Here is a 23,300-nt window from a genome sequence, read left to right as displayed (position 1 = left end):
CCTGCCTTACAAGATACATCCTTGTAGCATCTAGTATTGGGCCTAGCAACATTTGTTGTATAATGGATAAATGAATTAATGAATGCATAAATGGCATTTGATAACTTCTGATCATAATAACAGTGTTAGCTTAAAAAAAAATCTAAATAATCTGTCATGTCACCTGATTTTTGCATGTCCCACAATCTAAGAATGGTTTTTACATTTTAAAATGATTGTTGTATAAGTACCTACATAATAGCCTCAATTTTGCCTACTGACTTTCAAAGCCAAGAATATTTACTACCTGGCCAATCCCTCATTAAGAATAAAAATTGACATAAACAAGGGCGCCTGGGTGGCTCAGTCGTTGAGCGTCTGCCTTCGGCTCAGGGCGTGATCCCGGCATTCTGGGATTGAGCCCCGCATCGGGCTCCTCTGCTGGGAGCCTGCTTCTCCCTCCTACACTTCCCCTGCTTATGCTCCCTCTCTCGCTGGCTGTCTCTATCTCTGTCAAATAAATAAATAAAATCTTAAAAAAAAAAATTGACATAAACATACTATCAAACCAACACTTGCAAAATTTTGAAATACAATTAGATATGCTTTAATATAAGATTATTTAGAGAAAAGACTTTCACTTCTCAATTCAGGAAGGTGTATTCGAGCGCAGGTGAAGCGATGAGGGATGCTCACTGGAAGGAAGCTTGAAATGAAGGGTCAGAGCTTGAGTAAGATGAGAGAGTATGCACACATGGGGACAGCCTTGTGCACAGTATCAGGCCCTGAGTATGAGGAGGGTGTCCCCAGGGGACGATGGAGTAACATCCCAGTGCAGGGTGTCAGAGCCCAATTGAGCTGAAAAAGCCATCAACTCAGGGACGGGGTGGCAGCAACAATGGAAGACTGTGATATTGACAGGGATTATTGAATGGAAGAAACTGGAATTTTGACGAGGAATGAGATTTTTATATAGTTTCAAAGTACTTCCCTAAAAAATACTTATTACAAAGAGAAGAAAGAGTAATTTTATAGTGGAGAAACCTGACAGACAGCAACTTAACCAAGTGACAAAAGTAAACACCATCAATAATGGGACAAATCAAAATCACATTCCACCTGAGAGGATGCAAAGAGAAAACATAGTATCCCTCTGTGATATCCCTGCCAAAGATGCATAACCTGAACCTAATCATGAGAATATAACAGGCAAATCCAAACTGAGGGACATCCTACAAAATAATTGGTCTATGATATTCAAAAGTGTCAAGGTCATTAAAGAAAGCAAAGATACTGTTCTAGACAGATTAAGGGACGTGACAACTAAATGTGGCATGTAATTCCGAACTGGACATTATGGGAACAACTGACAATACTTGAATGTGGTCTGAGTATTAGGTGGCAGTACTGTACCAATGTTAACATCCTGGTTCCAATCATTTCATTGCAGTTGTGTAGGACGATGTCCTTTTTTGTGAGAAGAACACACTAAAGTATTCAGAGGTAATGGGGCATCAGACTGGCAACTTATTCTCAAATGGTTCCAGGAACAAATATCTATGTTCTACACTTAACAGCTACTTTGCAGGTTTGTGATTACTTTAAAATAAAGGTTTTCTAATTTTTTTTAAAGAGGTATGAGTACAGGTAATACCAAGTGGATCTATTCCCTTCTTGATTTTTAAATGTAGATAATTTTCCCTCTAAAATATATTAAACTTATTGAGGTGTATTTAAGGCAAGTCATACTACACCAAATCAAAATCCATAACACCATTGTTAATCCAGATAAACTCTGGAGGAAAAAAAGAAAAGAAAAGAAAAGAAAAGAAAAGAAAAGAAAAGAAAAGAAAAGAAAAGAAAAGAAAAGAAAAGAGCGGCTTCCAAGTTCCTTTGATGAGAAACAAACACATTTAAAAAATCCCAAATGCAAAGAAAGAATAGGAATACATACCACAAGAGGCAAGCAGGAGTAGTGAAACTCAATAACAATATCCAAAGATAAAAAAACAACAACGCATAACTTATTTGAGGGCCATTATTTCAGGAACTAAGGGTAGAGGCTAGGAAATGAACTCCTAAATATATAAAGATCTTATAAAGTTTTAGGAAAAAGACAAGATGTCTTTTTAATTTATTTCCCTGAATTCTCTTAAAATTATTTCAAAGGGAGTACAGCAAAGATTTACTATCTAAATTTTCCTTTCATAAGTATGTCTTACTTCTGTTCGTAATCCCAGAACTCAGTATAAGACATAGCACATGGTATTCAGTTAAATATTTGTTGAATAATTGAGGACATTAGCAAGTGACTCTTTGCACCATCAAAATCAAGATGCATCTTACAGTTGAAGGTATTTTATAGACAATAGAATGTTATTTGTCTTAACCATTTGGCTGAGCTGAAAAAAGGCAGAGCAGTTGCAAAAGTTTGTCAAGGAAAGATGTGCAAGAGTTAGAAGGGTGGTTTTGGAAAAAATCACATGTGTAAATGGAGAAGCGAACATTAAGAGAAGCCATTCTAATTTCTTGCCACATTATGGAAAAGAGTACTTGGATTCTCCTACTCTTGCCAACAAAAGACTCTATAATAACCTGGGCTAGTCCATAGCATATTAATGTTGTTAAAAGTTAGATGTCAAAGCAAAAACTGCATGTATAAAGTTTGTTCTCAAACATGTGAAAGCTGTCATATTGCAAAGATTCTTAATCCACAGACAGTCTATAGATGAACTTGAGTATGTACATAAACTTAACTTACAATTAGGTAAAATTTTATGCCTATATACAAATGGGTCTCTTCTCAGTTCATAGCTTTTCATCAGATTCTCAAAGGGGACTATGTATGGCCCAAAAGAGATCAGGAACTATATAGTTCATTGATTTTTAGGCTGTATGTTTATTTACTAATCAGAATGAATGATATTAAAAAAAAGGGAGACAAGGAAGATCTTAATGTATTTAATTAATAAGAAATCAATTGATAAGCTATCTACTGGATGGCTCCTCTCTACAAGGCACTTATGAAAATACATAACTGTCTAATATAATTAGAAAAGAAAGAGGTGAAAATCCTACAAAGTTTTCACACTCATCAGGGAGGAAAGCAAAACGTCCATGACCAGATGTCAAGAGTATTCTTGGAGAAGAATTAATAAAGATGGATCTGTAGACACTAGATCAGAGAAAGTTTCATGGAACTATAAAACAGAACTAAAAAGAAAGTCATCAAGTTAAGAAAATATTAATGGCATTAGGGTAGAATGAGAAAAACATAGTCAATGCAGAAATTATAAAAAGCACCCTATAAAGAATCAAGAAAATATAATTAACATGAAACTGATGATGTTTCTGAGACTTAGATAAAGAGAGGACAAATAGAAATAATCAGATAAAAAATGGTTTTGAGTAATAAAGGAGTTCTGAGCATACTCAATATGGATTTGAGAGGACCCCAAGAACAAGAATAAGACCTTTTGGGAGACTGCCATGTACTCCCAAGTCCCAAAAGGAAAAATGTATAATATATCTCTTTATTAATATAGAGGATATAGCTGCATAACACACATAGGACGGACTATAAGCAGGATTATATTCAGAATTGTTGTTAACATTTGATAAATAATCTTTAGTCTTCACTCACTGTCATCTTGATAAGCCTTCTTTCAAAAGAAAGAAACAAAGAAAGGAAGGAGAGAAGAAAGGCTTTCATGACACAGGTATAATCTCCAGTTTTATATGTGAAGAGTTTTGTTATACCAATGATACAACCAAATTTCTGAAGTGTCTACTATGCGACATACATTCTAGCAGGCACTTTGCTCATGTTCTCTCGTTGATTCCATTGATGTCCTGAACAATGACCCTGAAAAATAAGTGCTATTATATTCACCTTGGAGGTGAGGAAGGAGAGGTAAAATAAATTGCCAGAATCTCACAATCAGAGTGGCAGAACCCAAACCAGAAATGATTGATTCTAAAGTTCTCACTTTGCGAGGCAAATTTTATTATCAGTTGCTTACGTATTTATAGGTAGAATTTCAATGTGATTTTTATCTTTAAATTAAGATTCAAATATATTCTAGTTATATCAAAAGAAAACTTTTGAAAGAATACAAGAACAATATAGCGAATACCAATTCTGGAAATCATTCAAATGTAAGATTATTCTGGTTTATCTAATTATCTCCACCTTGCCTCCCCTCACCAAAAAAAACCAAAAAAACACTTCACATTTTAAGTTTTAATGCCTGGTCATTTATAGGCATTAGAGGCCACAGGCATAATTATCTAAAACAAATAATTTATAATTGTTTTCATTGAGAGTTCTTTTACTTTCAAATACATACTAAATTGTAAGGAAAGGAAAATGATAAAATGTTCCAATTCTCTTCCCAACGTAGTGTAAGTAAGATGGACTCACCAATTCTAAGGAATTTTTGACTCTTACAAATAATTTGTATAAATGAAAGCTTCAAATTAAAATCTTTTCAGAACTAGAAAGTTAAAATATAGTAATTCCTGTTATTAAAATCTGATGCTTAAAAGAACTAGTACAGTAAAAACATTTCGGGATACTTTTAGTATTCTACTAATTATTATAATTTTATATAATCTCATATAATTATTATCTCATAATTTAAATACATAGTTTTCCAAGAAAAACACTTACTTGAATTGCAGGTTGCATGGTTGTCATCTATATTGAAATGAAATTGCTTTTCTGAAAATAGAACATAACATTAATATGCAAATAACAGTAGCTTTCCTACTCCCCAAGCCCCCAAATTACAAGGAATCTGCTTTAGTCTGCTATTTGTCTGAAAACCCAAAACTTTTCTTCTATTTGGAATAGTGTGACTGTAGCTGAATTCAATAATCACTCCTAGCTTCTCACTTATGAAAGTACTCCTCATTTGGAAGAGGAAAACCTGAAACACATTTAATATGCAGTTTCTGGCACTAATATCAAGGTAATTCCGGAAGCATCTGGCTAGAAAAATAAAACTGACAATAAAACTTAGCACATATAAAAGTCTCCCCAAATTTTCCCCTGTAAACATATTGTAAACTATAATGCAAACACCAATAGCACAGCAACTGATACTGAAGTCAAGTATCTCTCATCTGATTTTTATAAAGAGATCACATAAGTTCATCTGGACTTTGTAGAAATTCACAAGCTTAGCCATTAGCTTCTTCTGCCAGACAACAAGGTAATAAAGACAGACGTCAACTTTAACTATAAAACAATACAATGCCTTTCCATAATAATTTTTCATAAGCTATTTTCTCCATTAGGTGCTAAAGACGAAAAGGAAAAGAAAAAAGAAAAGAAAAGAAAAGAAAAGAGCAATTTTAACTCCAAAGTACTATTTTTGAAATCTATAGAAAAAAAATACAATTTTAATTAATTAGGTTAATACAATTATTTAATGTTTTTTTAGATGGGGGGAAAAAGTGAAGAGTTTAAAACACTCAGAATAATAGAGACTATATAAAACCTAGGATTTTTGATTGCTTAAAACAGCATAATATAGTAGTCTATTTTCTATTATAAACCACCATTAAAACATTATAAGAAAAAAATAAAAATGGTCTATAATGCTGTCAATTTCCAAGGAAAAGTTACTTTCTCCTCTAAGTTATACCAAACATACCTCATGCACAGTATCAACTACATATACCACTTTCCTTTCAGGAACATTTCTTCTGGTCGAACTTGAGCTAATTCTAACTGAAAAGTCTAATATCACATCACGTTTTCTTTGCGGGAAGGCAAAGGACAGCAGAATGTCCTTTTTGATGTCATTTTTCCTTCTCTCTACCACAGCAAAAGGCCAAAGTACAATTGAGCATTACTAATGAGCTTGTTATGCTTCCCACGAGCTAATTCAGTGGGGAATACATTTTCCTTTAGCATAAATAATCCTTTGTCCTCAACAAAGATCCACAGTAAGAAGCTTCCGAGACCATTTTTTAAAAATGCAGCAAAGAAGCTGCTGCCATTAAAATAAGGAGTCCCACATAATCAGACAAGAGCTTTAACAGTTGGAACTGCCAACCCAAAACAAAAGAAGGCCTAAATTATAAGGCATGTGCAAATCAAGAACAGTGACATATTCACAAAGAAGCTATCACAAGAATGTTTAGTAGTTGCACTTTTTATGGAAAACCCAACAAAATCGGTTTTACGAAAGAAATGAAGAATTTGTGCACAACCTGCAGTCACTTGAACTTTTAGAAGAGTCTTTTATATACATATTTTTCAAAGCATTCTTCTTGTGTAATGCAAAGAACGACTTTAAAGATGAGAAAAATATAACCATCTGAATTACCTTTAAAAAGAAATTCTCTAATGAAATTGTACTCAGATAAGCTATAAATGTATCTTCATATATGAAAAACTATCACATATGCAAATATATGTTCTTATTGGGAAACCTCTATAAACTGATGAGATGGCATCAGTGAATCAATTAATTAATGATTACTCATCATGTTCCTGGATCCTGAGAGCCAGTTATTGATATTTTCTAGTCATTTTTGTGTCCTTGAGCATTTAACCCAAAAGAGTAAAATCTATTCCACAGTTATCCCAACCCCAAGTCTGCATCACAACCACAGTTCTTGCCTCTCACTCATTTTGTTACTACTCATTTTCCTCTTTTCTATCTTTCCCTAGAAGTCTCAGTCTCTATTTTTCTCACATAAACCAATTATGTTGAATCAGCAACATGTCATTTTTGGAGCTGCGTCTTAATCAGCAAATCATTGTCTTTTTTTTTTTTTTTTTTTTTTTTTTTTTTTTTTTTTTTTTTTTTGCTTTTGTCTTTCTCTCTTTTGGAAGGAGCCTATTTCAATTCTTTGCCAACTTCAGGTCTTTTCCCTTAGATTTGGGCAAAAAGACCTCTCATGTGACCAAGCCCAAACTATACTGTAACCCTGCTAGAAACCATTCACAAGACCAGGAGTTTATACAGAGATCTTAAAGGAAGAGTATATACTTAACTTATAAAATCTGAGAAAAACAGAAACACAGAAGGCATTCACTCATCCACCTGGAACCTGAACAGGATTTGGACCTAACCCACTCATCTCAAAAACAGGTTCAGCCATGAGGTCCTCAAGATCATTTATGGTTAGCCTCTTCGTACTAATTTGACTTCAGATCACAATGGGGGAAAATGCCAACCTATTGAACAGATCCTTTTTCCCATAGCTGTAGGCTTTGAAACTGAGTTATCCCGCATCCACATTATAAGATATGATGGGAGAGCATAAGGTAGCATAGCGCATTCCTGGTACAAATGGAGGGGGGGGAGAAAGAATGGCAAAAAAGCAAAGAAACAAGTTTTTTTTTTCAGAAAAATAATGACATTAACTGCCACTGAACCACATTTAGCCCTCAGACATGAGATTACTGCCAAAATACATAAGCTGCAGGGATATGATAAATGCCAAAATTGGGAAAGTGGAATAATGCTTACTGCTGAGGAGAAGGAGGAAGATGAGACTGGGAAGGAATGCACAGAAGCCTTTCAACTGTACTGGTAAGATTTTATTTCAAGATAAATGGTGAGAGCACAGGTGTTATTATACTAGTCTGTATGACTTTCTGTATGTCAAAAACCATTTCATCAATTTTTAATGCTTCATTTAGAAAAACAACTGAAGAAAATAGCCTCTCTGATTTACTTGGGGTTGGAGGGAACTTTATTAGTTTTAAAATTCTGGGTTAAATATTTCCTAATTGTCTAATAGGGAAAACAGAAATGCTATAGCCATACCAAAGATATTTCATTTTTTTAAATGTGTACTAAAATAACTCAACATAAAGGCACCAACTATGGTAGTAGAAAGTAGCAGACACATCCGGTTTGAAGTCCAGGTCCAGCATATTAGCTATATGACCTTGGGGTGCTTAACTTTTCTGATTCTCAGTGTTCTCATCTGTAAAATGGGATATCACCACCTCCTTCATATGGTTATTACAAAGATTAAATAAGATGATACACATGAAGTAGCTGACACATAACTATCACTTAACAAATGAGTTGGTATGATTAATGCTTTGATGAGATATAATTATAGTTCATTTAATATAACTTATCAAATTAAAAAGAAGTAAGGCTAATAATACCCAGAAATCATTAAACATAATATGGGAAGCTTCTTTTACTAACAGATAAATAAATATAGTTATAAGTGAAAGCAAAAGCTTTAAAATAGCCATGTCATCATGGGGAGGATACTCAGGTATGAATTTGTGACTCACAATTCTCTTTGCTAGAATACAAGTCTTCGGGAACTTATGTAACATCAGCCCTTCACTCCATTCAGCCTGTCTCCTCGTTGTCCTCCCTCAGTTTTGTTCATTTTTGTGGCTACATCACTGCTCAGGCTGTATGCTTTTCCATGGGATGTACACTCAGTCACTGATTCGACAAGCATCTACTCTTCCTCTTTAATGAACTAGCACCACAGCCAAGAGACACAGTAATGAACGCAACAGATATGTGCCTGCCCTTATGGAATTAATACACCAGTCGGAAAAATTTTAAAAAGCAACCACACAAATGAATACACAGTGTTAAATCATGATAATTTTACTTTGAAGGAAAGAACAGGGAAGGAAACAGCAGGGGCCTACTTTAGACTTAGATTGAATGATTAGAAATGGTTTTCCTGGAGGGAAAACATGAATTTGAAGAATGGTAGGAATTAGTCAGGGAATGAGAGGAAGAGTTCTAAGTACAGAGAATAATTTTTGTGGAGACTCTGAGGAATGTGGCCCATTCCTAGAATGGAAAGAAGCAGGTATGGCTGCAGCATGGACAGGGTGTGGCTTAGGAGGGGGTGGAAAAGTTAGGCAGCAGCCTGGTCACACAAGGCCTGCTGAAGAAATTAGATTTTATTCTAGCTGCAGTGAGAAGCCATGGGAGAGCTTTAACCAAGGGAAAGACAATCTAATTCCGAGTTTCAAAACAGCTCTTTGAGGGGGAGAGAGGAACACAATAGTGAAATAGTGATGGGTTTAACAGAGAAAGGGGGAAGGAAACAGAATGGGGATGGATAGAGATGCAGGGGAAAGAACCAGGGGAAACAATGAAAGAAGGAGTCACAGAGAGGGTAGAAACAGTGAGACCAAACAGGAAATGGGAGCATACAGGAAAAGAGATGGAGAGGAGCCCGGCAGAGGAAGAGTTAGAAAATCCACGGGACTGCAGTAGTTCGGTGACCAATGATGGTGACTGATCTAGAATGCCAACATTGTCTCCACTCAAGAGAAGTGGATGGAGTTTATATCCACTTCAGTCAGAACCAAGACCTGATGATGGTTATAGAGGAAGGGTGGAAGGGAAGGATGTAAGAGCAGAGTGAAATGTCAAGAATGACTCCCAGGTTTCTGGCTTAAGCAACTAAGCAAATACAGAGTGGGAGCATTTATTGAGCTGAGGATGATAGGAGTATGAACAAATCGAGGCAGGGAACACAGTACTGATCGGTCAAAAGTGCTGAGTTTTGATCATGTTTAATTTGGGAAGCCTTTAAAGACATCCAAGTGGAAGTGTCTGTCTGGCAGTTGGTAATACTAATCTAGAGCTGAGAAGAAAGTTCAAGAGGAGGTAGAAATTGTCGGCAAATACTTGGAAGGTAAAGCCATTGAGAAGAATGACATCTGAGGAAAGAAATGGAGAAAGCAGTGATAAGGGCCTAAGAATAAGTACTGAGAAAATCCAACATTTAAACATGAGAGGAGTTAGCAAAGGAGATAGAGAAAGAATAGCTGAAAAGATTCTTCATCATCTCAACTAACCCAGGCTTATAATTTATTTGACTTACCTCCTCCCAGTAGCCCTTCCTGACTGGCCTGAATGACTTCTGATTTTATCTTTAGCTCTTGAATTCAAAGAGCATTTCCCCAATCACTTGCCTTTACACTGCTTCATACCATTTTGTGTTATTTTTGTACATTGCTTTGCCAACTATATTGTAAGTTCCTGGACTGCTGCTGGAGGTAGTACTGAAAGAAGTATTCAAGTCTAAAGTTTAGGAAACACTTTTGGTAGGAGAAATATCAAACTCTCTAGGGAAAATTGGGTTGTCTCCCTTCTCCACAGTGTTTCTGCTCTGGAACAAAATGTGACAGCAGCTTGGAAGCAGCTACACAGTAGACAAGTGTCTACTAGGAGACCTTTTTTTGGTATTCTTTCTTATTTTTATTTATTTTGTGACATCAGTTGAAAAATGAAAAATTGGAAAGGATGAAATAAAACTGTCACTATTTGCACATTACATGATATTATATATAAAAAACCCTAAAGACCACCAAAAAACTCTTAGAACTAATAAATGCATTCAGCAAAGTTTCAGGATTTAAAAATCAATGCATAGAAATCTGTTGTTTCTATACACTGGTAACAAATTATCAGAAAGAGAAGTTAAGAAAATAATCTCATTTAGAGTTGCATCAAAAAGAATAAACTACCTGGGAATAAATTTAACCAAGGAGGTTAAAGACCTGTACAAACTGAAAATTATAAGACACTGATGACAGAAATTGAAGAAGATGCAAATATATGAAAAGATATTCCATGCTCTTAAACTGGAAGAAGCAAATTGTTAAAATGTCCACATTACTCAAAGTAATCTACAGATTCAATGCAATCCCTCTCAAGATTCCAATGGCATTTTTCACAGAAACAGAATAGAACAATCCTAAAATTTATATGTAACCACAAGACTCCAAATAACCAAAGCAATCTTAAGGAAGAACAAAGCTAGAGGTATCACTCTCCCAGTTTTCAAACTATATTACAAAACTGTAATAATCAAAACGTGTGGGGTAAATACACTTGTGGTAAACATAGCATAATGTATAGACTTGTGGAATCACTATGTTGTACACTTGAAATTAATGTAACATTGTGTGTTACATACACTTCCATAAAACAAAACAAAACAAAACAAAACAGAGGCACCTGGGTGTCGCTCAGTCCGTTAAGTGTCTGCCTTTGGCTCATGTCATGATTCTGGGGTGCTGGGATTGAGCCCCATGTCAGGCTCCCTGCTCAGCTGGGAGTCTGCTTCTTCCTCTCCCTCCACCCCTCCCCCTCACTCATTCTCTCTCTCTCTCTCAAAAAATAAACAAAATCTTTAAAAACACACATTATGGTACTGGCATGAAAACAGACACATAAATCAATGGAAAAAATTAGAGAACCCAGAAATAAACCCACACATTTATGGTCAATTTATAACAAAGGAGTCTAAAATATGTTATAGCAAATGGATAGTCTCTTCAGTAAATGGTGTTGGGAAAACTGGACAACCACATGCAAAAAATGAAACTGGACCATCTTATACCATACACAAAAATTAACTCAAAATGGATTAAAGAGTTGAATTTGAATGTAAAACCTGAAACCATAAAACTCCTAGAAGAAAACATAGGTGGTAAGTTCCTTGACATCAGTCTTGAAGATGATTTTTGGCTCTGACTCCCAAGGCAAAGGCAACAAAAGCCAAAATAAATAAGTGGGACTACACGAACTAAAAAGCTGATGCACAGCGAAGTAAACCATCAACAAAATGAAAAGGCAACCTACAGAATGGGAGAAAATATTTGCATATCATATATCTGATAAGTAGTTAATATCCAACTCAACTCAATAGCAAAACCAACAATCCGATTAAAAAATGGACAGAGAACCTGAATAGATATTTGTCCAGAGACGACATACAGATGGCCAACAGACACATGAAAAGACACTCAAAATCATTCATCATCAAGGAAATGCAAATCAAACTCACAATGAGATACCACCTTACACCTGTCAGAATGACTTTTATCAAAAAGACAAGAAATAACAAGTGTTGGTGAGGATGTAGAGAAAAGGGAAACCTCATGCACTGTTGGTGGGAATGTAAATTGGTGCAGCCACTATGAAAAACAGTATGGACGTTCCTCAAAAAATGAAAAACAGAACTACAATATGATCCAGCAATTCCACTTCCTGGTATTTATTCAAAGAAAATGAAAGCACTGATTTGAAAAGCTATACACATTCCCACATTCACTACAGCATTGTTTACAATAGCCAAAATACAAAAACAACCTAAATGTCCACTGATGGATGAAGGGATAAAGATGTGATATATGAATACAATGGAATATTACTCAGCCATAAAAAAGAATGAAATCTTGTCATTTGTGACAATATAGATGGACCTCAAAGGCATTATGCTAAGTTAAATAAGTCAGATACGGAAAGACAAATACTGTATGATCTCACTGAAATGTGGATTCTAAACAAACCAACCAACCAAGCTTATATATAAAGAGAACAGATTGGTGGTTGCCAGAGGTGGAAACTAGGGGGTGGGCAAAATGGGTGAAGGGGTTCAAAGGGTGAAAACCTACAGTTTATATGTCATAGGGATGTAATACATAGCATGGTGACTATAGTTAATAATACTGTATTGCACATTTGAAAGCTGCTAAGAGAGTAGATCTTAAGGGTCCTCATCACAAGAAAAAAATTATAACTATGTATGGGATGGATGCTAGCTACATTTATTATGGTGATCATTTTACAACCTATACAAATAACAAATCATGTATGTTATACATCTGAAACTACTATAATAGGATATGTCAATTATACCTCAATAAATACTTTTTTTTAAAAAGAGGGACGCAGAAAAGTCAGAGAATGATGTGAGAAGCATAGAAACAGATTGAGTTGCATCACTGTCAGCCTTGAAAATGGAGGAAGATGCCAAGGAACACAGATGCCCTCTCCAAGCTGGAAAAGGGAAAGAAATGGACTTTCCCTTGGAGCCTCCAGAACAAAGGAAGCCCTGATAATTTTTTTTTTTAAAGCTCATTTAGGGTTTGTGACCTCACAAACCATAAGATAATAAGTTTGTGTTGTTTTCAACCACTCAGTTTGTGGTAATTTGTTCCAGCAGTAATAGGAAAGTAATACACATCTTAAGTGGAGAAAGGAAGCTGTGCCCAGAGGGTCAAGACATTTGGCCCCAAGAAAGCAATATGCATGCAGAACATGATGGGAAGATATAGTGAGCCCAACATATTGAAACAACGAGAAAAATGGCAACAGTTTATATAGTACCCTAAAACATAAATAAAACCAACCAAACAAAAACATGCAAAATTTATACAGGTAAAACCCACTCTGCTGTGTGCTCTCTATCGTCGTCGTCATCATCATCATCTTCAAATGGCCCTGCTTTTGTTTAACTGAGATCATTTATTCATATACTCACTCATTTAAATATTTACAAAGGCTTCCTGTGTTTACTATTTCAGGGAACAGCACCAACATTCACCAAGTTAAATAGGTCATCCATGATTCCTTCCTCTCCCACATCTCCACTGCCTCCTTGCATCCCTCAGTCAAAACAGTGACCATATCTTGTTGTTTCTACCTCTAAATTTTCTCCTCAGTATCTGTGGCCACTCCTCTAGTTCAAGCCACCATCACCCCCCTCTAGGTTTACTGAAACAGCTTCCAACCAGGCATCCTTTCCCCAGCTCTGCAAGCCTCCAACCGGCTCTTCATGTGCGGCAGCCAGATTGATCCTTCGCAAACCCTCATCTGAGGACACCTTTCTACTTCCCTACTTAAAATGCTAATGACCCTCCAATGCCTTCAGGATAAAGCCCCAACTCCTCAACAAAGCTAACAAAGCCTGGTAGATCCCCTCCAGCCTCTTCTCCTGACCTCATACTCCAAACTTCTTTTAGACCCTTCAAGCATGCTCTCTCATCCCTGGGGCTTTGCACCAGATGATCTATCTACATGCAACAATCTTCCTCCTCCTTTCTTCCAGACTCATTCCTATTTATCTTCAGATTCAATTCCTCTAAAAAACTTCCCAAACTCCCTCCCTAATTTAGGTTACACAGCAATATATGCTTTTATTTTACTCTATACTTTCTCAAATAAGAACCTTACGGGGGTAACATTCTGCATTTCTTCTACTACTAGGTAGAAATTAGTGTTAAAATTAGTACCAGAATTACTCCTAAATACAATAAATGTTGCATTTATCACTAAAGAGAATATGAAACAATAATGAAGTAAATCTGTGGTACACTCATTTAAGGAAAAAGCAGCTTCCAAAGCAGATAAATATTTTCAAGAGAAAGAAGATTCTTACAGCTTCATAAAAACACCACATGTTATTTTCAAAATTATAGACTATTCATTTGTTGGGAATCTTTGTTTTTCTATTTGAAATTTTTCTCTTGCAATGTTTTGTAGTGATTCAACCTGAGTAACTTAATTTTTTGTTCAATAGAACTATTCATTTTTCATAAAATTTTTAAAGAGCTTAAAATCAGTTTGCCTTTATATATGATAAACTAAAAAACTCTATGGAAAACATACGCATACACAAACACTAATAGAAAGAAATGTAAAAACAACATAAAGCATCTATTAACAGGAAACTGCTCAAATAAGTTGTATTACATTCATACAGTGGATTCATTCAGCCACTTGAAAAAATAAGAGCTATAACTACTGATATGAAAAGATGCTATGTGACCAAAAACAATCTGCAGAACAGTATGTATAATTATGTTATTGGGAACACAATGTTTTCTAAATTGGGGGAGGGAGGTATAAAAAAGAAAAACTTCTGAACACAAACAAGTTTTTCAACAGTCAATTTTATTTTTAGAATCCAAAATAGTAACGTCATCCATCAAGAGAAAATAAAAGTCATTATGTTTGAAACTATATAAAGTGAGCTCTTCGACCATAGTTATTGTATACTGTTACAGAAAAGTATACGTTGTGCAATAATAGGCAGAAATCTCAATCAGTCAGCACTTCAGCAATATCTGTCATATGACTGATGGTCATAGTACTATAAATTCCTAAGATGCTTTCAACATCAAAGATGAAATTAACATTTAGTGCATATGCTACATTATATTACATTCTAGTTCTTTGGAAATTAGCAATTTATTGACAAAATAAATGGCAACTTTCTTTTAAAACAACGATGTATTAACATGAGAAAACCTTTTGTTTTTAGAAGGAGAAACACTAAAGAAATACAAATGCAATGACTGCCTTATCTTGTGAACATGCCCTCTGAGGCATTTCTTTATGGCAGTTAAATTTCAATTAAAAATTGTGAAACTGGAAGTGAGATAAACTTACTGACAGACTCAAGTTTCCTATTCTCTCCAATTCTATGTGATGTACATAGACGCACTGGCCAATTCTCCAAACACCATCAGACTTATTTAGTTTTTTAGTAATAGCATGTATATTGCTGACATTCTTCTCTTATCAGACACTTTAATCTACCATCAAATTATTTCTTACTATTTTTTTATTAAATATTCAAAAATAAAACTATGCCCATGGCAGAAATGAACCTGGGCCATACAAACAACTCTGTGCAGAGAAGTCATGTAACGCCATGAATATAAATGAAGGGCAGTGTGACACACAAAAAACGGGGGTGGACTGAATTCCAAGTGGACTTAGTAGGTTATTTGCTTTCTTTCTCTGAGCTAGTTTCCTCACCATAACATGCAGATAACACCAACTACATTACAGGATTACTAAGAGGTTTAACAATGTAAGTAAAGGACCTAAAACACATACCTGCACTGTCTAGGTAATAATGTGTTTGATAAATAGCAATAGTTACTATTTTTAGTGCTTACAGGTATTAAATTAATCAATGAATAAGAACTCATCACTGCCTCTGGCACTACCCTTACCTCTGTGCCTCTCAGTCCTTTGGGTGTAGCTTGAAACCTTTAATCCATATTAAACAGAATAGAAATAATAATAGCTATATGTCAGGCACTGTACTAAACTATTTACATGGATTATTTCATTTAATCCTCAAGACAATCCTCCCATCGATAAGGTAGGAACTATTATTAACCTTCTTTTACAGATTAGGAAATTTAGGCTCAGAAAGATTAAATAACTTGCCTAAGGTCACCGCATGGTAAAGCCTGATTTCAGAGCCTGCATGCTTAGCAACTTTGCTATGCTAAAAAGAAATATTACTTTTAATTCAATAATGTCAAAATAGCAGACACCTACTATCCAAAGCTGTTAATGAATTTTTGAAACAGATGAATCAGACAGACAACTTGTATCAGAATTTATGCTACAAGACTCCCACCAGTTTCCACGTTTTCATGCAAAGCCTCCCCAATCTCCTCCCAAGGAAAATCCGAGGTGGCTAGAATTCCAATTCCTAATAATTTAAGTACCAAGAAAGATGATCATATAGTTCACCAACTGCTTATCTTCTGATAAATTAGTTATTAGCGCTCTTCACACCAGTAAAACAAAATCCAAAGTGTGACTTGGATTGGGCTTGCAAAAACCATCTCTTCACTTAAGGACTAGATCAGCAACTCCGCCATGCATACCACAAGGCCCTCTTAAATCCATAAAATTCAATTTGAAAAGATTAGTTAGGAACCAGGCGTGACAGCGTGAGGAAGGACGCCTTCCGAAAGTTCCCCAGATTTCCAGGGCAATCTACAAGCCTTCCCTTTCTTTTACAATACAACCCCCAAGGCAGCCCTCTAAACTAAGGGGTGCAGCTGGGAAAGCAGAGCCCTGCCCGAATGGAGAAAAGAGAGAAGAGGCTGTAAACTTTCCCAGAGGGCAAAATGACCGTCTGTGTAGTTCTCTTTCCAAGGTCAGTGACTTCATTAATTCTTCCAAAGGGTGGTGTTGAGGACCTGAGTGACCCTATATGTGCTAGGCGCTTGGGAATCAGGGTGCCCCTGGAGATCTTCAACTAGCTTCAGGCTCTGATCCCTCTCTCGCTTCTAAAGCAGACCGGTAACGGCCCGATACCTCTTACCCAATCTACTACTTCCGCACCTGTCCTTCCCCCGCCCCTGCACACCTGTTGCCCCTCTCTCTGCACCAAGGTGGGCAGGAGGGGGCAGGCAAAACTTCACCTTGACAGCCCCAGGAACCAATCAGAGGACGCGGCTGCCGCGGCGGGCCAATCGCAGAGCGTCTTGAATCCCGCAGCTTCGAGACCCAACCAAACCAGCGCATCGACTCGGCGGAGCGTCGGGGGTCTTCGAGCCCGCAGCCTGAAGCGCGCGGCAGCCCCAAGAAGGCGAAGAAAGGCTCGCGAGGAAAAGAGAAGGCAGACAGGGAAGTACTCACCCGCCCTGGCGCGGGATGGTCACTTCTCCCTGCAGGGTGACATCTCGGTTCAATCTGTGCGAAGCCGGCACGCCCCACACCAACCGCCGCCGCTGCCGCCGCCTTCTCCTGGGTCTTAGGGCTAGCCGCGGTTCATTGCCTGTTTCGAAAGGACCAATCAGAAGGCGGAGGGAGGGCGTGGCTGGAGGCCCCGCCCCGGCCTCCGGGAGCACGCGACCCGCGCGCGCGTCTCAGTCCGCGCGCCCCGCCTTCCACCGCTTGGAGTCTCCCAAGTCTCGTGGCCCAGCCTCGCTTTCCACCGAAAGGGGAAGGGGCTTGGTCATGGGGCAAGTCCCCCCATTTGGCCCCTCGGCGACCTCAACAGCCCCGATATTTGTCACGATAGGCAGAAGAAGTGAATCAATGTCGCCTGTAAGCATCCTGGAGAGTTCCAGGGTTAGAGTTCAAGGGTGTTGCCCTGAGTCTTACCCTCATCTGTTAAGAGCCCCTCCCAACCGCAAACCACTGGAGATCTGGCTGTACTGAGGGCGCCACGGTTTCCGGAGACAAACTGTCACCCAGTAGGAATGGGAGTCCTAAGCAGAAACTTGCCCGACGTCCCGCTTCCTTTGAGTGTCGGTGTTGAAAGATGGAGAGGATCCTATAGCTTTCGGCCACAACTGGAGGCAAACAGAGGATGTTGGCTCTTACTTCAGGAAACACACGAGATTGGGGGGGGGGGTAAAAAATTAACCTCATCACAATGAGGGACGTTTACTAGCTCGGAGGGGTGAAATAGAGCGAGGACTGGACTTCAATGTAGCAGTAATTCGGTCTCTGATAACTGTAATGGGACTTGTTAATAGTGGGGAAACTCAGTAGCCAAAAGCCTGGAGGTCCCTGCCTCTTAGTTCGATTTTGTCAGATCATGTCACCACTCTGGGCCTCAGTTTCCCATCTGTAAAATGAGGGCATTGATCTGGAATGATGTTCTCTCTCTAGAATTTATTCCTTCATTCAGTCATCAAAAACAATGGGCGCCTGGGTGGTTTAGTCCATAAGTGTCTGCCTTTCGGCGCGGGGAGCCTGCTTCTCCCTCTCCCTCTGCCTGCTGCTCCCCCTGCTTGTGCTTGCTCTCTCTCTCTGTCAAATAAATAAAATCTTAAAAAAACAAACAAACGAACAATGAGGCAGTCCTGCTGCTGCTTTGCTGAGGAGACAAAAATGAAGACAGTCTCTGCTTTCAAAGTGCTCACCAGCGTGGTAAAGGTTCAATAGAGGTCTGCAAAGCAGGGAGCACCTAACAGGCTTGGAAGGTGATGGTCAGGGGTTTGAAAGGAGCTGAGTTTTGAAGGATGATTAGGAATCTGACAAGAGCAAGGATAATTGGGATTAAGGAGTACTTTCCAGGCAAAGAGAACACATGGTTCCAGAGATGTGAGAGCACCTGGAATGTTCTGGGAATAGTAGATGATTAAAGATTGAAGATTGGGAGATAGATCAAGCTGGAAGAGTAGGCACAGATGAAAGGTCTGGTAGATGCTGAGGAGTTTAGAATTTTTCTTGTAGTCGTTTGGGATTGGTTATAAAAAAGGAATGATATGATGGTATGTTTTAGAAAAAAATTTTTCAAGGATTTTTGAAAAACGGAGTGAGACTGGAGACAATTCTAAAAACTAAAAGTTAACAATTACCTAAACTAATTCAAAAGAGATGGAAAGGAAGAGGCCTCTTAAGAAGTTGACTTATCTGGACTCAGTAATCATGTGATAATGGTGTCACTCTAAGGAACACAGGGAAAATAACCATGGGGAAAGAAAACTGCACTTTGGTTTGGGGTGTGTTCAGTTGGAAGTGTGAGAGGAACATGCAGGTAGAGATGCTCAGAAGTGGTTTAATTGGTTGGTGCAGGAGAAACAGATTTGAGAATTTCAACAAAATTATTGAGTACTTGACCCACACCAGACTCTATCCTAGCACAAAGGGTCCTGTTCTCACAGAGCTTACATTCTGGGGTGGGTGGGTAAGATGGTCATCCAAAACTTGACATATAAGTGGGAATTGAACCTGATGCCCTATACTGGTTGCTCTTTCTTTTTTACTGAAGTTGATCCCAGAACCCTTTGATGCCCCTGACTACAATAGATCAATTTTCACCTGTTTTTCAAATAAATGTATGTTTTATAGTGTTTCTGTTTAAAACTAAGGACAATTTGTCATATTACTTCATGTAGCCAAATTTCAAAGTGGAGTTGTAGCTTTAAATTGGACTTATTGAGTACTAATATCAAAATCTGTACACTTCTCTACAGAAGTTTGATGAATCATTAGTCATTAGTTAACAATTTTTTCTTACATGCATACTATGTGCCTAACATTTGAATACCACTTACTAAAAATTGAAAGTATGCTATACTCATATATGTACATAAACACTGTGTGTGTGTGTCTCTCACACATACACACACACACCCACACACATCACACTTAATATTTCTAAACCATTTACTGAAACTTTGGCAGGGCATTTTATGCTTGCTTTCTTTTTATTCTCGTTGTCTATGTGGTTTGTCTTGGTAACTTCTGTACCTTATAAAGATATAAGACAGGAGGAAAGTGAATCTTCAGTCAAAAAGTCTAAGCAAATCATTTCTCTTTAAGCCCATATCCCTCACTGGTTAAATGTGTACATTGGGTAAGGAGTTCCCTTCTAAGTTCTTTGATTCTTGTTGCTGTTCCCTTCTGTATAATAAGTAAGAAAGTTTCTTGTTGCTTTCTTAACTTCATTTTTACATGAGTTCCCTGTTAGTACCCCCACTCCCTAAGTACACTCACCATCTTACCTATCTTGATTTTAACACTACAATTAGTAATTGAGGGTTCCACCTAATGAGGTAAAATCTACTTTCATGTGTAGATTTTCTAATTGGTGGTTAGGTTAATAGCTACATTTTAAAGGTTCTTACTTTACTTGAAATTGCCATGGTTGCAACACGCAGAGCAAGCCTCGCCGGTCTGTTTTCATCAGATGATAAAGTCTATTAGTTACGATTTTACCCGAATTGTGAAGATGTGCCCCCACTTTAAGAAAGCACTATGCTTGGGGGCGCCTGGGTGGCACAGCGGTTAAGCGTCTGCCTTCGGCTCAGGGCATGATCCTGGCGTTATGGGATCGAGCCCCAACATCGGGCTCCTCTGCTATGAGCCTGCTTCTCTCTCCCCCTCCCCCTGCTGTGTTCCCTCTCGCTGGCTGTCTCTATCTCTGTCAAATAAATAAATAAAATCTTAAAAAAAAAAAAAGGGAAGCACTATGCCTGGAAATCTAAATTTTAAGTCATTACATTTGGAATAATCATTTATCTGATTAATCAAACAGAAGAGCCTCTCAAAATCATATACTCCTTGGATGTTGAGATGTGGTTTGGCTTTTTCACAGCTCTGCAAGAATGCTCTACGTAGTTTTGTAACTACATACCGTAGTTACAAAAATAAACTCAAAATAGATTAAGGACTTAAATGTGAGACCTGAAACCATAAGAATCCTAGAAGAGAGCACAGGCAGTAATTTTTCTTACATCAGCCATAGGACCATCTGGGGTGCCTGGGTGACTCTGTCGGTTAAGTGTCCTGGGATTACTTACTATTATAAAGTCTTAACCACATGAATAAATTCACACCTGCAGGATAAACTCCTAGCTCTGTCTACAGTGCCCCCTCAGTTCCAGCTCATTTCCCTTCACTTTCCCTACAGATGCCTTCTAATCTGGGAAACACCAAACCACATCCAGTTCCTCAAACTGGATCTCTGCCTTGAGGCATACAGAAACTGGCTTCTCTGACGTGTCCTTTCTTTACCACCCCTCTCCCTTGGTGGGCCTGCAACTTCCTACTTTTCATTCATTAGCTCAATCCCTTGAGATGGAAGGTGCTGGTATCTTCATTTCACAATGGTGAAACTGAGGCTCAGAAAGGGTGGTGCTAAGGGTTGTCTCTCCCCAGATTACTGGTGCTTTTTTTTTTTTTAAAGATTTTATTTATTTATTTGACAGAGACAGCCAGCGAGAGAGGGAACACAAGCAGGGGGGGTGGGAGAGGAAGAAGCAGGCTCCCCGCAGAGGAGCCTGATGTGAGGCTCGATCCCAGAACAGTGGGATCACACCCTGAGCCAAAGGCAGACGCTTAACTGCTGTGCCACCCGGTGCCCCTACTTGCGCTTTTTTAACATCTGCACAACTCACCACCCTGTACTTTTGCTCCTGCCACTCCTCTCACCTTGAATCCCCTTCCCACTCACCCTCACCCAAGGAAGTTCTGGCTACCCTTCCAAGTCCAAGGGAAATGCCCTCTCCTCCATGAGACTTGCCCAGTGACCCCATAGAACTTATCTCTGCACTTCTTTGTAAACCCTCCCAGGCAGTTACCGTGTCTCTTTAGGGATCTTGTTCTTAGTGAGGATTCAAGTCTTCTTGTAGCAAGTGGAATCCAACTAATGCTAGCCCCATCTCATTCCCTTTTCCACTATGTTTAGGACTTTGGGGTTGCTCTAATATTTTAATACAAAAAAACTTTGCATGCTAAGCAAGCTCCATTTTGTCTGACTTCAGGAGAAAGGGACATATAAGTCCATTACTTATAGGAGGTGTTTTATTGTATTCACCAAAGGATAATGGGGAGAAGAATGCAACAGTGTAACAATGAATGAAGGAAATGAACTAATTCCTGCTTTGGGGGAAGTATACAACAGCTGTGCACCCAGCTGTAGGAGTGTTTTCCAAAAGCAAAACAAAACAAACCAAAAAAAAAAAAATTATATGCACTGAAGCCAACAGTGCTTTTAAGAGAGAAAAGGGAATATCCCATCATGGGAGTTGTCTGCATTTGTAAATGCTGCCTTGAGACCCTAACTGTGAGACCCAAATTGCTTGAGAGAATGCTTTACGTGAGAATCGTTAACTTTTCTATATGTTATCTCTTTGAACTTCAAAAAAAAAAAAATGATCCAAGGGCTATTACAAATAAATGAATATTCACCAGGGCTTTTCCAGGGATGAGAAAAACACCATTTGTGCTGTGAGAGTTCATCTTTTTGTAAATTACCCTTCACCCAACCCCCCCACACACACACACACCAGGCCCAATAGGGTGTCATTCACCATTTAAAGAAATAAGTTTGTATATTTTTCAAACTTTGTTCCAGAAGAAAATCCTGTTGCCTTTATGTTCAGTTTATTGCCAAAATTGAACACAACGCTTTGATATAATATATGCAATAAGGTAAGATGAAGAGCAAAATAGAAATTTTCCCTATTTCAACGAGAGAAGTGAAGAATGATCAATTTAATTAGGCAAACAGGGCATGCCAATTAGAATGAAAGAGTCCCTGAGGCCTTTCAAAATACAATGTAAAGAATGTAATCCTATCTAGCTCTATATTTACAACTGTGGAAGTTATGTAATTACTGCATAAATATTCATCAAAATTCTTTGTGAAACCAGGTACAAATGAAATAAAAGAAAGTTATACATCAGATTTATATTATGAGGAAAATAAAGAGCTAGATGCGGTTGCCCCTGCAAAGCTCATCACTGCACATCCCAGATTTCACAGAGAAGTGGGGTAAACTTGTGGTCATTTACTCTCCAAGACATCAGCATCTCTGCATGGTGATGATTGAATGTCCGCAGCTCAGTCAAGCGACCCAGGAGACAGGCAAAATGTTGAGGATTTTCAGGCTGAGAAATCTTGCACAGCTTTTGGAGCACATCAAGCAATGGTTCCTGAAGCTTCTCTACCGCCTCTCGGTCCTTTATGTATTGTCTGTCTGTTTTGAGGTTTCAAATAAAATGACAAAATTCAAAAGTGGAGAAGTATTTAATTTGGCATAATTATAGCAACAGTAACTTGCCTGCAATGTAATTTATAAATGTGCACTTTTAAATGTACAAATTAAGTGTTTAACTTGATGAATTTACACACACACACACACGCATGTGATCATGACTAGTTCAATATATAAAACATTTACTACCCCCCCAGAAGTCTCCTCAAATTCTCCTTCCAATCTGTGCCCCTAAAGGTAACCCATATGGTGGACATAAGCATCATTTCTAGTGGGTTTCTTCTAAGTAGCACAC

The 23,300-nt window shown here is 38.0% G+C and overlaps 2 protein-coding genes across 8 annotated transcripts in view; both read right to left on the bottom strand.

Moving 5' to 3' along the window:
* GAS2L3 (growth arrest specific 2 like 3) overlaps window positions 1-17,350 on the bottom strand; it is a 34,086-nt gene extending 16,736 nt beyond the window's left edge. Inside the window, exons 1-3 of one of the 3 annotated variants that reach the window (XM_034644007.1) lie at window positions 17,187-17,350; window positions 4,652-4,702; window positions 3,783-3,844 (exon numbers count right to left, since the gene is read on the bottom strand). Coding sequence is in view for 2 of the 3 variants with exons in the window: in XM_002928482.4 (XP_002928528.3) it covers window positions 4,652-4,678 (27 nt within the window). In the remaining variant the exon portion in view is untranslated. Of the gene's footprint in view, window positions 1-3,782; window positions 3,845-4,651; window positions 4,703-16,969; window positions 17,167-17,186 lie in introns of those variants that run through there. The other 2 variants (XM_002928482.4, XM_019809244.2) reach the window with 2 other exon arrangements.
* A 5,019-nt stretch (window positions 17,351-22,369) lies between these two features.
* Window positions 22,370-23,300, bottom strand: part of NR1H4 (nuclear receptor subfamily 1 group H member 4) — a 65,829-nt gene continuing 64,898 nt past the window's right edge. For 3 of the 5 annotated variants that reach the window (XM_002928483.4, XM_011236363.3, XM_002928484.4), the window contains one exon: window positions 22,370-22,987. In XM_002928483.4, coding sequence (XP_002928529.1) covers window positions 22,749-22,987 — 239 coding nt within the window. In that variant the 3' untranslated portion in view covers window positions 22,370-22,748. The remainder of the gene's footprint in view (window positions 22,988-23,300) is intronic. The other 2 variants (XM_011236361.3, XM_011236362.3) reach the window with 1 other exon arrangement.

The sequence above is a fragment of the Ailuropoda melanoleuca genome, chromosome 15, assembly GCF_002007445.2.
Source record: "Ailuropoda melanoleuca isolate Jingjing chromosome 15, ASM200744v2, whole genome shotgun sequence".
Lineage (NCBI taxonomy): Eukaryota > Metazoa > Chordata > Mammalia > Carnivora > Ursidae > Ailuropoda > Ailuropoda melanoleuca.
This window is presented reverse-complemented; position numbering and strand designations above follow the sequence as displayed.